Genomic DNA, 13,296 nt, shown 5'->3' on the forward strand with positions numbered 1-13,296 from the left:
ATTAAAATTAATTGTTAATCAAATGAGAATTCTGGTGTCGCCTCGCCTTTCTTCAATTTCAATCTGAGATTTCTTTTCTTCAGCAATAACATTGGTTATGCCAAGTTTTTTTTCTTTGAATATTTTTGTTGTTGTGCGAACCTCAGCGCGAACCGAGAGAAGCCCGAAGCGAAACGAAAATCAGTTGACAAAAAGTTCTTGAGATTTTCTGCTTACCGCGCAGACCAAAATGTTATAAATGACGATGTCGTTTTCTCGGAGTTGCACATTTGCGGAAAATTTTTCGCCATGAGAGACGACGACAAGCAACGATACCAAGCAGCTGCAATCGCCTTCGTGTTGGGTAAGGTTCAGTACATTATGAATATTAAAAAGAATATAAATGTATATTTATGAACTTTTTTCTAACAGTTTTGCAGCAATGCAGTGCCCTACCTTATACATCTTCCATTGGGGGGAATGAGATCGATTCGGATGGAAATTACCAACACTCTGGCGGTGGAAGATCGGTGGATTATCACACGGTTGTTGGCCACTTCAAAGACTTCTTCATGTATCTGCCTGTGATGATGACCACCATAAAAGAGACCATGTCCGGCTTCCCAAAATTCGCTGAGGGCGTGCGTATTCTAACCTCTGGGAAGGGACGCGTCGACGGCGGCGAGGACTGCAAATGCAGTAAAAATGCCCTGGGAACGGGCGACAGCAGCGAAATGTCGGACGGTAATGGTCGCTTTGGTTAATAGTTGATAGTTCTTATCAAAGCATCGACAATAAAATGATTGGAAACTGCAATTTGGCTCTGGTACATTATACACTAGGAATAAAATTGAACAAATGTCCCTGCGACAGGTCTGAATGGATTTGTACCCACTTTCTGCGATAATCTCCTAAGAAAATTACATATACATATTATACAATGTGGTGTCTAAATTATAGTTTGTGGATGGCCATTGAATAATGCATTGATTTTGTATTCTATGGAATCTAGAAAATCGATTCGAGCCAGTCGATTGGGGACAAGAATTACCTTAACATGTCCTTGAACACGTAAGTGGACTTAGACAATGGCTATATAATCCATAACCCAATTTGGCTGGACTTGAACTATATTTCCACGTACAATATTTTCTTAAGCTGGTGGCGTTGGCTGGCTCATGCTCATTAGCTTGATTCGTGTCAATATGGGACCCCTGGGAATGCCCACATGACTCCTTCCGCGAGCAAAGAGCGGAAGGTAGGAAGGAAGGACGGAAGGAGGCCTAATCAAAACTTATAATCTGCATACAATGTATAGGGGCGGTGGAGGTTGAGTGGTTACTGCTGACTGTCATGTTTGCACTTGTCATTATTGTTAATTGTATTTGCTGTGGGTCGATGCCGATGCATGCACCGGCTAGGGCTGTATTTACATACCAATCCACTGCTCGTGACAGAACATTATAATTCACGGTGCCCACAACGAAGCACTCTCCATTTCAGTGAGGTCCACGGCGTCGGGACGAACGCAACTGTAGGCGAACAGCATGCCCAGGAAGCGCAAAAAGCTGGGAAACTAGAAAAGCAACGAACAGCACCAGGAAATTTCCATCACCATCTCCATCTCCATCGCATCTGGCATCTCGCATCGATGGCCACAGGAATTGAGCTCCTCGTGGCAGCAGCCCTGTGCGTTGCCTGTCCGGCTCTGAACGAATCCCTGCCAGCGAATTTGATCCAGCTGAGCGGTGATGGCAACATGAGCATGTCCACCGAAATGCCCATTGATATTGATGCCTCTGATGTCGGCCTGGACAACGATACGCCCGTGGAGACCTTGGATACGATAATCAACAAGAAGCTCAGGCTACGCGAGATGCGTGACTGGATCAAAGGCAAGCACCTGCGCATCGCCACCCTCGAGGACTATCCGCTGAGCTATACGGAGGTACTGGAGAATGGCACGCGCATCGGTCACGGGGTCTCTTTTCAGATCATCGATTTCCTCAAGAAGAAGTTCAACTTTACGTACGAGGTATTCGTGCCACAGGACAATATTATCGGTTCGCCCACCGACTTTGATCGCAGTCTCATCGAGATGGTCAACAACAGTGTAAGTATCTGGCAGGGATTCACCTTGATACACTTGACCCCCATTCCTTCCTCAGCTTGTGGATCTGGCAGCTGCCTTCATTCCCTCCCTTTCGGACCAAAGAACCTTCGTTTCCTATTCAACAACTACCTTGGACGAGGGCGAATGGATAATGGTGATGCAGCGGCCCAGGGAATCGGCCAGTGGTTCTGGCCTGCTGGCACCGTTTGAGTTTTGGGTCTGGATACTGATTCTAGTATCTTTGCTGGCCGTAGGACCCATCATCTATGTGCTGATCATTCTGAGGAATCGCCTGACGGGCGACGGAGTTCAACATCCCTACTCGTTGGGCCATTGCGCTTGGTTCGTATATGGAGCGCTAATGAAACAGGGCAGCACCCTGTCGCCCATTGCCGGTGAGTGTTTGGCTGTTCAGTTTAGCTGCAATTAGGCCAAAGTGCAGGTGAAGACCGATATGAATCGCTTCGACCTAATGGGGACTGGAGATTGCATGCTTGGGTCACGTTTGTCGTTTCATTAAATTCATTAAAAAGCATTGCAGACTCGACCCGGCTGCTCTTCGCCACCTGGTGGATATTCATCACGATACTGACGTCCTTCTATACGGCCAACCTGACGGCTTTCCTTACCCTCTCCAAGTTCACGCTGCCGTACAACACGGTCAACGATATCTTGGTGAAGAACAAACACTTTGTCTCGATGCGGGGTGGTGGCGTTGAGTATGCCATACGAACGGTAATTGATTGGATCAAATACGTGTTAGGCCATTTTCCATATTCCATTTACGATATACCTTTTTCCTTGCAGACTAACGAATCGCTGTCCATGCTGAATCGGATGATACAGAACAACTATGCGGTTTTCTCTGATGAGACGAACGACACGTACAATCTCCAAAATTATGTGGAGAGGAATGGATATGTGTTTGTTCGGGATCGTCCGGCGATCAATATAATGCTGTATCAGGACTATCTGTATCGTAAGACAATCAGCTACAGCGATGAAAAGATCCACTGTCCCTTTGCCATGGCCAGGGAGCCGTTCCTTAAGAAGAAGCGGACCTTTGCCTATCCCATTGGCTCGAATTTGAGCCTGCTGTTTGATCCGGAGTGAGTAGGATATAGCCAGACCATGTACCGATTGTAGCAATCTAATATTTCCAGACTACTCAATCTGGTGGAGTCGGGTATTGTGAAGCATTTGTCGGCCAAGGATTTGCCCAGCGCCGAGATATGTCCCCAGGACCTGGGCGGCACTGAGCGGCAGCTGAGGAATGGCGACCTGATGATGACCTACTACATAATGCTGGCCGGATTCGCCACATCTCTGGCTGTTTTCAGCACTGAGCTCATCTTCCGGTACGTGAATAGTCGCCACGAGGCCAACAAGTGGGCTCGTCATGGCATCGGACGCACTCCCAATGGCCAGTCAATAAAACCATCGCGCTGGTTGCGGGGCTGGCAGCGCCTGGATAGCGGACAAAAGCAGTTGCTGGGAACCTCCACCCTGGGCCAGAATGTCACTCCTCCACCGCCCTATCAGAGCATTTTCAACGGGGGCCATGGCAATGCTGCTGGGGCTGCAGATCATCGCCATCGCTGGAGACGTGCCATGGGCCAGGGCAACGGGGTTCTTCTCGGCAACGATCCATCGACCGATGGCGGGGTACGACGACTGATTAACGGCCGTGATTACATCGTCTTTCGCAATCCAGACGGCCAGAATCAGTTGGTTCCCGTTCGATCGCCATCGGCTGCGCTCTTTCAATATACCTACACCGAATAGGAAAGGTTATATATTAATACTAATACTAATATTAATACGATCTTGTTAACTGCACCATTAACTTTCGCACACAAATTGCTAGACATCAGATGTTGTGCCGTTTTGCAGAGTTCTCCAATAAAGTGCACCTATTGAGTATAATTATACCCGATACTCAAAATGAGTATTGGGGTATATTAGATTTGTGGTGAAAATGGATGTGTGTAACGTCCAGAAGGAATCGTTTCCGACCCCATAAAGTATATATATTCTTGATCAGCATCAATAGCCGAGTCGATTGAGCCATGTCTGTCTGTCCGTCTGTCCGTCCGTCCGTCTGTCCGTCCGTCCGTCTGTCTGTCTGTCCGTCCCCTTCAGCGCCTAGTGCTCAAAGACTATAAGAGCTAGAGCAAAGATGTTTTGGATTCAGACTTTTGTGATATGTCACTGCTACAAAAATATTTCAAAACTTCGCCCCGCCCACTTCCGCCCCCACAAAGGACGAAAAACTGTTGCATCCACAATATTGAGGATACGAGAAAACTAAAAACGCAGAATCATAGATAATAATCATATTTATCAGATTGCTGAATCTGGATCAGATCAGATCATTTTTATAGCCAAAAGGAACAAATCAATTTGCAGTGGCTACGCAGCGCCCGACGTCACGCTCAGACTGATTTTCTGTCTCTCTCGCACGCACTCTTTGTCGTGTCGTTTAAGATTACCGGCGTCTGCCGGAGGAGAGCCATACTGACTTAGTATCGGGTATAAATGTAGAGTTGCGGTGTACGCAGCAACTCACAACGTTCCCCCTCGTGAACAAATATATACAACCAAGTAACATAAAATCCTTATCCTTAACCTTATCCTTTTTCGAAACTGGCAGAAACCAATTTAAAATCATGGGCATTTGATGTTTTATTATTGAGTTCCATTGGTATCGTAATTTTTACTTTGACATATCCGAAAATTTCGGTTTTTTTCGCGCTCACTCTCCATTAGATTTTCGAGCAGAGAGAACGAAAAGCTTATAGAAGCTGTTGAGCCAGATCCACAATACATTTGACCCATCTGTAGACAAGACTTCAAGAATCACGTAAAATAAACTTTTATTTAGCTAAGCAATTTACGACTGGGAACAGCAGCTAGTCCACTGTGGAGTGTGGAGTGAATGCATAGGTCGACTGCACGTCCAGACTGCTGTTGGAAGAGCAAGAGCTCATCGAGGGGGCCCGAGAGGCAATGGACGACGAAGCGGAGGACGAACCACTGGAGGAACTGACCCAGGCGTGGCCCATGTGGCGACGACGTTGCCGCACTAGACCCAGAACCGAGCCAGCCACCGGAGTGGAAGTGGATGCCGCTGATAACTGCCGCCGTATGCCGGCATTGAGCGAGATCTGTGTAGGAGCTGGAGCCGTTGCCGGACGTCCCAATGGCGGAGGCGGTGACGATGACTCGTTGCTCCCTGCGGATGCCTCACTGGAAAGTGAGGACGGACCCTCATCGTTTTCTACTATTTGGGTAGGAACTACCGCTGCCGAGTTGAGCGTGTTTCCGTCCAGAAGCTGCAAAGTGGGCACGCTGCGACTGAGCATGTCGCGATAGAGGGGCAGGCGACAGACAGGATTCCCCAGAAACTCCACCTCCATCAGCAGCGGACACATGCCCAGAAACGAGAGTAGACCCAGCTCGCTGATTCGATTGTTGCGAGCCCTAAGCACCCGCAGCTGTACCAGCTCGACGAGGGGATCCACGCGCTGGATCATATTGCCGTCGGCTATGAGGACCCTGATGGCGGGCAGGCCACTGGTGCCATCGAAGCTGTTGAGGCCGCAGTTGCTAATATTCAAGTGGGTCAGCTGAAGCAGCCCGTAGCCCAAGTCCCGTAGAGAGCTCAGTACACTGCCGCTCAGGTCTAGGTTTTGGAGTCGTGGCAAGAAGAGCGACAGCCGGGACAGACTGATCGTATAGGAGATCACTCTGAGACGCACCGATTCAACCGCCTCCAGGTCCGTTCGCTGGGTTACTCTCCGCTAAAAGGGAATGCAGGATTACCAGTTGCTGCCGAAAATGCACTTTGATTCGTCGTGACCTACCAGGAGTTCATCCAGGGTTGGCTCTGGGGCCTGCTGGGGCAGTACTACGGGCAGCAGATGCACAAAGGCCGGAAAATGTTGCGTTTCCTCGGCAATGGCCACATCCCGATCAAACGAGTTCCGGCGAGCCAACTGCCGTCGATGGTTCCGTGGTGGCAGCTGATGGACTTGCTGTTGATGATGATGCACATCGGGCAGTGGCAGGCGCACTTGGACCAAGGCCGCCGGTCCCGCTGGGGCTGCCAACAGAAGCGGCAACTCCGCCTGCAGGGAATGCTCTGGCGAGGATTCCAGATACTCGGCAGGCGCCTCCAGAAGGGGCATAGTCAGCAATGGAATGTTCTCTACTCTCTGCGTTGACCGGCTGTATTGTGACTGACTTTATTGATGTAACAAGCTCCAGGTTGCCATGGTTAATCCTGTACATACATATGTACAAATATATGTGTTTACGTCCACGGATTTATTGACAGGGTTGTCGAGTGCTCTCCATTCTATGTAGCACTCATTGTGTGGATGTATAGCTGACGAAGAAATTCATTCATAAATCTACTTAAAAAAAAAACACTTTATATTACAGATAAAATTAAGGAATAGCTTTGACCTTTGTGGTTTCTTTCTGTTAACCAGAAAACAAGGCATAAGGCATAATTAATTAAAGATCTTGTGTCGCCCCGTTTTCTGTATCGACCTGAGAGCGGTACTTGAAGATGTTTTTGCAGCCTGACTGCGAACATTTCGACGTTGCTGGAAGCCGCCTTGGCCTCACTCCTTAGCCGATTATTTTTTGGCAATGTGCCCACTGACGTCATTGTGACGTCATGGTCATGACGTTTGCTCTTTTTTTTTCTCTCTCTCTCTCTCTCTCTCTTTCTCTCTCTGAGACTTTCTGTCTGTCTGTTCGCGTCGAAAGAGAGAGCACTAGGAGTTGGCCCACAACATGTTGGTGTTGGCCAATTCCTCAGCGCCTTTTGCCATTTCAAGGGCCATTAGCTAACACCAACGCCAGAAGCCTCCGACTCCCTCTCCACCCCTGCCACCACCAGAAGATGCCTCTGACATATGCCTCTCTTGGCCTCACGCTTTACGATAATCAAATTTTGCTGCGCCTGGCCCCCCTGTCACGCTTTTGCCGGCTTTTGTGTGCTTCGTTGAGGTGGGTGTGGGGCTGCTGGTGGGTTGGCATTTGCTGTTGTTGCGGCGTGGTGTTTGAGGCGAGCTTTTTCCATTGACGTCATCAGAGGCGAAAGCTGCGCAGTAGTTCGACCCAAGCTGACATTCTACCACGCATTTATCGATTCCCAGTCATCGAGAGAGTGGGCGAGAGAGCGAGAGTGCAAAAGTGTGGGCGAATTCAGTTTTGCAAAAAAATACAGGACAGCTGCTGCTGCGGTAGCGTCAGGATGGGACTCTAGGGCTGGGGGGGGCGACTCACAAAAACCAATTTCAATGCACTGAAAATAAAATTTTCCACTTGTTAAGCAGCAGAAATTAATTCGATGCCAGCTTGTATATGTAAATATGTACATATGCATTTATGTTATACAATTATTTTAACATTTGCAAAATTAGGTGAGCTCGATTTTTCTCAGTGTAACCACAGCTGCTTCGGAGTTTAGGCTAAGGTGTTGCTCCCTACACTCCCTACTCCCTTCTCCACACTCCCTAAACAGCCAAACGGAGAAATTAAATCCCATTCTGTGCTCAAACATTTTTATAGATGCCTAAAAATAGAATTTGTCAATAAAACACACACACACACACGCAAACAGTTGGATCAGACACATGTTTGTGTGCTCGTGTGTGGGTGGACGCTCAGACACGCACTGTTGACGTCATTGTACGAAAGAAAAGCTTTCGCCGAAGCTCGTTACTACGTTACAGGAAGCGGGACACAAACAACCAACCAGCCAACCCCCCAAAACGAATCGAAACGAAACGACAAGTCGAAGCACGATTCGAAAGGAAGAGCATAGAATAGGCAAAGCTATTTCGTACACTGCTGGTGGAGCTTAGTTTCAGTCGTCAAGCAGCTGCGGCGACGGACACTACACACGGATCAATTGAAAATCTCGCTGTGAGTACGCGTTCGTTCGAGTCCTGTGGAGAGCTCTCTGTCACTCTTCCACATCGCCACGTTCTCCTCTGTGGCGCGCGCGTTCATCTTCAGATTTTTTTTCAGTGCCTCATGCTGCTATATCCTAGAGAAATCCTCGAGGAAACGCCGTTGCAATTGCACCAAAAATAATATTCAAGAGAAGGCCTCGAGAACATGCCCAAAGTTCTCAGCCGAGCTGCCAAGTGTCCGCCAGTTTGTTGTTAGGGGGTTCTAGGGTTGTTTTGTGGGCGCAGCCCCGAGTGCATAATTATTTGGGTCAAAGCAGGCATCACAAAACAACAAGAACGTGCAAAAGCTGCATCTGAAAACAGCGAACTAAAAGTTGCCAGCATTCAGCCCATCATCCACCTGTTATGAAGCTTGCCTAGACCATCTCCAGAGAGCGACAGCGAGAGCGATAGGACGCAATGGAGGCCAGCCAGCAGCCAGCCAAGGTGCATCGCCAGCACCAGCGACAGCGACGGACGGAGGCGCGTCAGCGTCGACTGGAGCGCGAGGCAGCTGCCACTACCACAACAACCCCGGAGAGAGATGCTGGTCAGGAGGTGATAAGCACTATGGAGGACTGTGCAGCGGCTCTGAACGATTCCAGCTCGATGGGAGCAACGGCTGAAGGAAGCACTACAGGAGCGGGGGGAACCACTAGCGCCGGTCGCATCAGTGCCCAGAGCTCGGCGGATAGCATTGAGATGGTAGGCTCCCCAAGTCAGACCTCACAGCAGACTGTGGTGCTGGTCAATGGCCACGCACCGCCCTCCGCGCACGACACCACCCAAGAGGAGAGCGCCTCCTTGGGGGCCGCAGAACATCTGGATTCTCCGGCGCTGCCACCGTCACTGCCGTCGCAGCCAACGAAGCAGAGCGATGGCAGTCGCAACTCATCCGGAGACGCCATGAGCCTGAGGGAGACACTGCAGCAGCTGCCGGCCACCCATGGCCACCACAGGTCCAGGCGAAACCACTCGCCGCAGCCACAGGCCTTGGAAGCGGACTCCTCGTTTCATCGAGGCATCTTGGGCTACATGGATCGCGAGCTCAAGCAGAGCTCGCCCACACCGTCGGCCCTCAGTAGTGCGGGAGCAACTGCAGTCGGAAATGGCGCTGGAGGGCCTGGGACATCGCGCAAGCAGCAGTCACTGTCCGATCCGCAGGCCAGTCCCGCCCAGCGATCGCTGCGCTCCCGAAACAGCTTTGACAAGAGTCCGCGACGCAAACGCAGCAAGTCGGAGTCGCGGAGGAGGAGGGAGCGCAAGCTGATAGCTGCCGGGGAAGTGGAGGTGGTCCGCCAGGCCAACGAGACCCTGATGCGGTACCTCAAGCAGTGCTCCGACATGCACGACGCCTCGCTGTCCGGCGAGCTGGAAATCGATCAGAGCTACGAGGAGCGACGCGTGCAACGCAAGACGAAGTCGCAGCGGGACAAGCGGGGACAGCTAATCAGTGAGTAGCCAGAATTCCATTCAGTAAAATCCCATACGACGAGAAAGGAGGAGGAGGAGGAAAGCTCTGACCCACCTGAACACCCACTCCCCCTACGATTCTGCGCACTAATGCCCCAATATCTTTCTTTCGTTCTCTCTCCCAACCATCCCTTTCCTGCAGGCAAGCTGTACACGGCGGGGGGGATATCCTCCATACTAAAGGAGCTGGCTGATGACATTGCTCCGGCCGAGGGCGAGGAGATCTACAACCCATTCACACCGGTCGTCTCACCCACGGACGATGCGCCCGCGCACATCGACAAAATGTTTCTGCAGACGTCATCCGGGTATCGACCAGTGGAGCACAGCTACTACAAGCGCTCCTTCCTGGGAGCTGCCGCACGTGGCCCAGGTGGCACGGCTGGCGGGGGTCCTGCGGGCGGCATCAATGGCATCTCGGCTGCCGAGCTGGGTGGCGCCGGTCGTCTCTATCGCTCGCATGGCGGCCACTGCCTTGGCGGAGGTGGTAGTACTGGGGGCGGTGGTGGTTCAACCAGCGGACGTGGCAGCTATGCTGACACCCGCTGCCTGCTCGATGCCGACTTAAATCGGTGAGTGAATCCTTTAAAAATATGATACATGTGTGCGACTATAAGACTAGCTGATTTTGATCAAGTGCAGGAGGTTCCTATGTTATATTTATTCAGGAAAAATTAGTTACACTTGCAAAGGGAATATGTAAGACTAAGAAAAACAAGACGAACCGAGAATGGGATAGAATGGATATTTTTAGAGGTTGGGGCTTTGGGAATCTAGTTGGGGTTCTGTTAGATATTTAATAACCAATCTTGCAATCATTTCAGCAATGGCATCACCAGCAGTATACAACTAGCCTGTGTAGTTCAACGAATCTGGCTGCTCCTCTCGAATATATGCCACGGCCTGCTAGCTGGTCTAGCATTGGCCCATCTACTCTTTGTGCTGAGCAGCCATCCGATGGATTGGGCAAAGGTCATCAATGGCATTAGTCTTGCTGGCGAGACAATGCCATCCTCATCAACAACATCCACACCATTAGCGATGGACATGACCACAACAAGATCTAGCACCACAAATTTGGGCCTCAGTGCGGGTGGTACGGATCCCAGTGGAACAGCATCGTCGGGATCAGGAACATCGGCGACAAGCAGCAGCGACGCTTTGGCCCTGATCAGCGACTATGCGGGATTTGCGGAGATCTATTTGAATACTTTCTATTGCTTGGCCATCATATGTCTGGTTTCTGTATTCGATCGGTGAGTATTATCCTTCTGCTTTGCATACTATATTTGCTAATTTTAGCGTTATTATTTCAATTATACTCACATTTACCGAGGTATCGTATACAATCTCATTCGTCGTATCTCCATGTCTGACACTGTCAGAGGGGTTTTCCTTGAAACTGTCTCAGACATTGAGTGAAAATCCACTCGCCCATCCCGAAGGTATTCAGCGACTGTCCTTAGCAGTCCCTCGACGGCCTTGGCTTGATTAAAAGTAAGTTTAGGCGGAGCGGCGTGTAACCTTCGTTAGAAAGTTCGCTAAAAATATACCGAAAGCTGAAGGAGAGAGCCTCTTGACTCGAGGCGGGGTCGGTTCTCAAGAACACATTGACCTCAGAGTTGGGCCTTGCCAGTACTTCCATTGAGCTGAATATCAAAATGATGTGGGTAGCGAAATCCGTCTTGCCTCTCCTCAATGTGGTCTAGACTCTAGACTGAACCGTGCGTTTCATAGCACCACGAGACCGCTGAGAATGTAACATCTAATGTACATACTAGAAATGTGGCTGTAAAAAGGAACTGTATTGTAGTTTGAATTTGTGTGTGGCACTTGTTTGGTTTCATGGGGCATGGAAATAATTTGTATGGCACTCATTGCGTGGTCGCTTTCATCAGCCGCAAAATATTTTAATGCCCTTAAACTTTGCTCTTTTTGCACGCCACTGTCGCTGCCCACACAACGATACCGACGCCAAAGTCGACGCCAAAGTCGACGCCGACGTCTCTGCCTGCACTCTTGACCTTTAAAGGCTGCGCCGGCTGATTGTCTGAGTGGGTGGATGGGTAGCTGGTGGCTTCAGCTTTGGCTCTGGGTTCTGGGTTCTGGGCTATCCGTTCTCCGGGGCTCTGGGCTCTGGCTCAGGGGTTCGCCGGCCCCTTCTCCCGAAAAACGAGACCAGGAACGCAACTCTCTGCCGCTGTTTTTCTTTTCGGCTTGCAGAAGTGTGAATCTGTGCATGACATTTCGCTTTTCCCCAGTTGGTTTATGTGCGTGTGTGTGTGTGTGCGAGGATGCCACGTGCAAAGTATCTGCGCTGGCACTCTGGCAGCGGAATCTCTGCTTTGACCTTTCCCAGTTGGCAAATGGTGTACATCGAGAGAATTTCCTCAATTAACAGAAGTGCACAAATATAAATGTCAGCCAGAGTACGCCCAACCTCATGGCGGCCCACCATCCAACGAATAATTTTTCAATGCAGCTAGGATTGAAAGAAGCTGCAAGGCCAATCGTAACTTGCGCCCACCTTCTTTCAATCTTTCTTATATGAACTTCTCTGCACTGCCGCACCAAATTTTTTCCTCGTAGTATTTTCTAGTTTCTAGTTTCTCAATGGAACTGTCATACCTCCTTCAGATCGGCCATGAAACAACCAAGGTCGGATAAGGATGGAATTTCCAGTGCGTGTGGAGGCTTTCCCTTATTTTCTTTGGTGGCAGCCAGGCGTATGATATCTTTTATCTTTTCTTGTACGATATCATCATATCATACTGACTGTTATCCATCCCGTGATTTTTTCTAAATAAGTTCATATTAGTATATTTTTAATCGGCTATAATAATTATCCGATCAATTTAGTAACCCGAATCCATCCATTTTCGCTTATAGCATGGACATTTGTCGCTGGAGCTTCTCGAGTGCCAGTGAACTTATATCATTCCGTTGGCTCATCATCACAATGATCTACGTTGCGACAATAATCCTAACGATCTGCTCCGATTCGATCGATGAAAAGCTGTACCTGTTCAATAACAATGCTAACATAACATTGACCCAACAGGAGTTGGTAGGTTCTTCATATAACATAATCTGATAATGATGTCTAATCCCTGATCGATCTCCCCGATTCCCTTACAGCTGAGCAACAGTGTGCGGGGCGTGTGGAGCAGTCTGTCGGTGACGAGGAGCATCGCCGCCATATCGGGCTGGATAATGATTGGGCTGACGCCACAGGAGGATATGCTGTATGAGCATCTGGTTGATCTTACCAAATATCAATTGACAAATAATTGAATTTAAGGCGTACGCATATTAGAACAATTTGTAAATATACTCGTACTCGTATTCGTACTTGTAGTTGAACATTTAGAAGCTGTTGTTCAGTTATTGGCTTTTTATATGACATAATCCGAGCGTATAGAAATCTTTTATGTATACCCAACATATTAAGCTTTAAAGTCGTCTACTGAAGATTCACGTGGATGCCCTTCACAGGCCGCTACAACAAAATAAAACCCAATTAACTAACAAACACGAAAAGTGGCAAACAACTTAGTAAACTATGGGAATGTAGCAAGATCAGGATATACATAGATACAATATATGTACTTGCAAGTAGGAGGCAAATTATGAAATACCGACATATATTTATCATACGAGTATAGATTTACCCGTGTACTTATGCATACATACATATATAAAATATGTTACCTATATAGATATACAGATACTTGTACACATTATACAGATATATACATA

General features: G+C 48.9%; 4 protein-coding genes across 5 annotated transcripts; 3 read left to right on the forward strand and 1 right to left on the reverse strand.

Moving 5' to 3' along the window:
- Window positions 1-238: 238 nt before the first annotated feature.
- LOC108150864 lies at window positions 239-792 on the forward strand. Its single transcript, XM_017279166.2, has 2 exons — window positions 239-343; window positions 412-792. The coding sequence occupies exons 1-2, from the start codon at window positions 289-291 to the stop codon at window positions 741-743; spliced, it is 387 nt and encodes a 128-aa protein (XP_017134655.1). The 5' UTR covers window positions 239-288; the 3' UTR covers window positions 744-792.
- A 674-nt stretch (window positions 793-1,466) lies between these two features.
- LOC108153573 (glutamate receptor 2) lies at window positions 1,467-4,007 on the forward strand. The gene is made up of 5 exons (XM_017283653.2): window positions 1,467-2,092; window positions 2,148-2,487; window positions 2,634-2,827; window positions 2,900-3,201; window positions 3,256-4,007. Exons 1-5 carry the CDS (start codon window positions 1,631-1,633, stop codon window positions 3,875-3,877), a joined length of 1,920 nt encoding a protein of 639 aa, XP_017139142.1. The 5' UTR covers window positions 1,467-1,630; the 3' UTR covers window positions 3,878-4,007.
- An 857-nt stretch (window positions 4,008-4,864) lies between these two features.
- LOC108153575 (leucine-rich repeat-containing protein 9) lies at window positions 4,865-6,464 on the reverse strand. The gene is made up of 2 exons (XM_017283654.2): window positions 5,959-6,464; window positions 4,865-5,895 (listed from the first exon to the last, which is right to left on the reverse strand). Exons 1-2 carry the CDS (start codon window positions 6,280-6,282, stop codon window positions 5,005-5,007), a joined length of 1,215 nt encoding a protein of 404 aa, XP_017139143.1. The 5' UTR covers window positions 6,283-6,464; the 3' UTR covers window positions 4,865-5,004.
- A 1,501-nt stretch (window positions 6,465-7,965) lies between these two features.
- On the forward strand, window positions 7,966-13,296 carry LOC108153572. 2 transcript variants are annotated; one of them, XM_017283651.2, is made up of 6 exons: window positions 7,976-8,035; window positions 8,141-9,517; window positions 9,680-10,109; window positions 10,362-10,793; window positions 12,427-12,604; window positions 12,676-13,296. In XM_017283651.2, exons 2-6 carry the CDS (start codon window positions 8,485-8,487, stop codon window positions 12,829-12,831), a joined length of 2,229 nt encoding a protein of 742 aa, XP_017139140.1. In that variant the 5' UTR covers window positions 7,976-8,035; window positions 8,141-8,484; the 3' UTR covers window positions 12,832-13,296. The 2 variants fall into 2 exon arrangements, with proteins under 2 accessions (XP_017139139.1, XP_017139140.1); XM_017283650.2 differs by having other exon boundaries at window positions 7,966-9,517.

Source organism: Drosophila miranda, chromosome XR (assembly GCF_003369915.1).
Source record: "Drosophila miranda strain MSH22 chromosome XR, D.miranda_PacBio2.1, whole genome shotgun sequence".
Lineage (NCBI taxonomy): Eukaryota > Metazoa > Arthropoda > Insecta > Diptera > Drosophilidae > Drosophila > Drosophila miranda.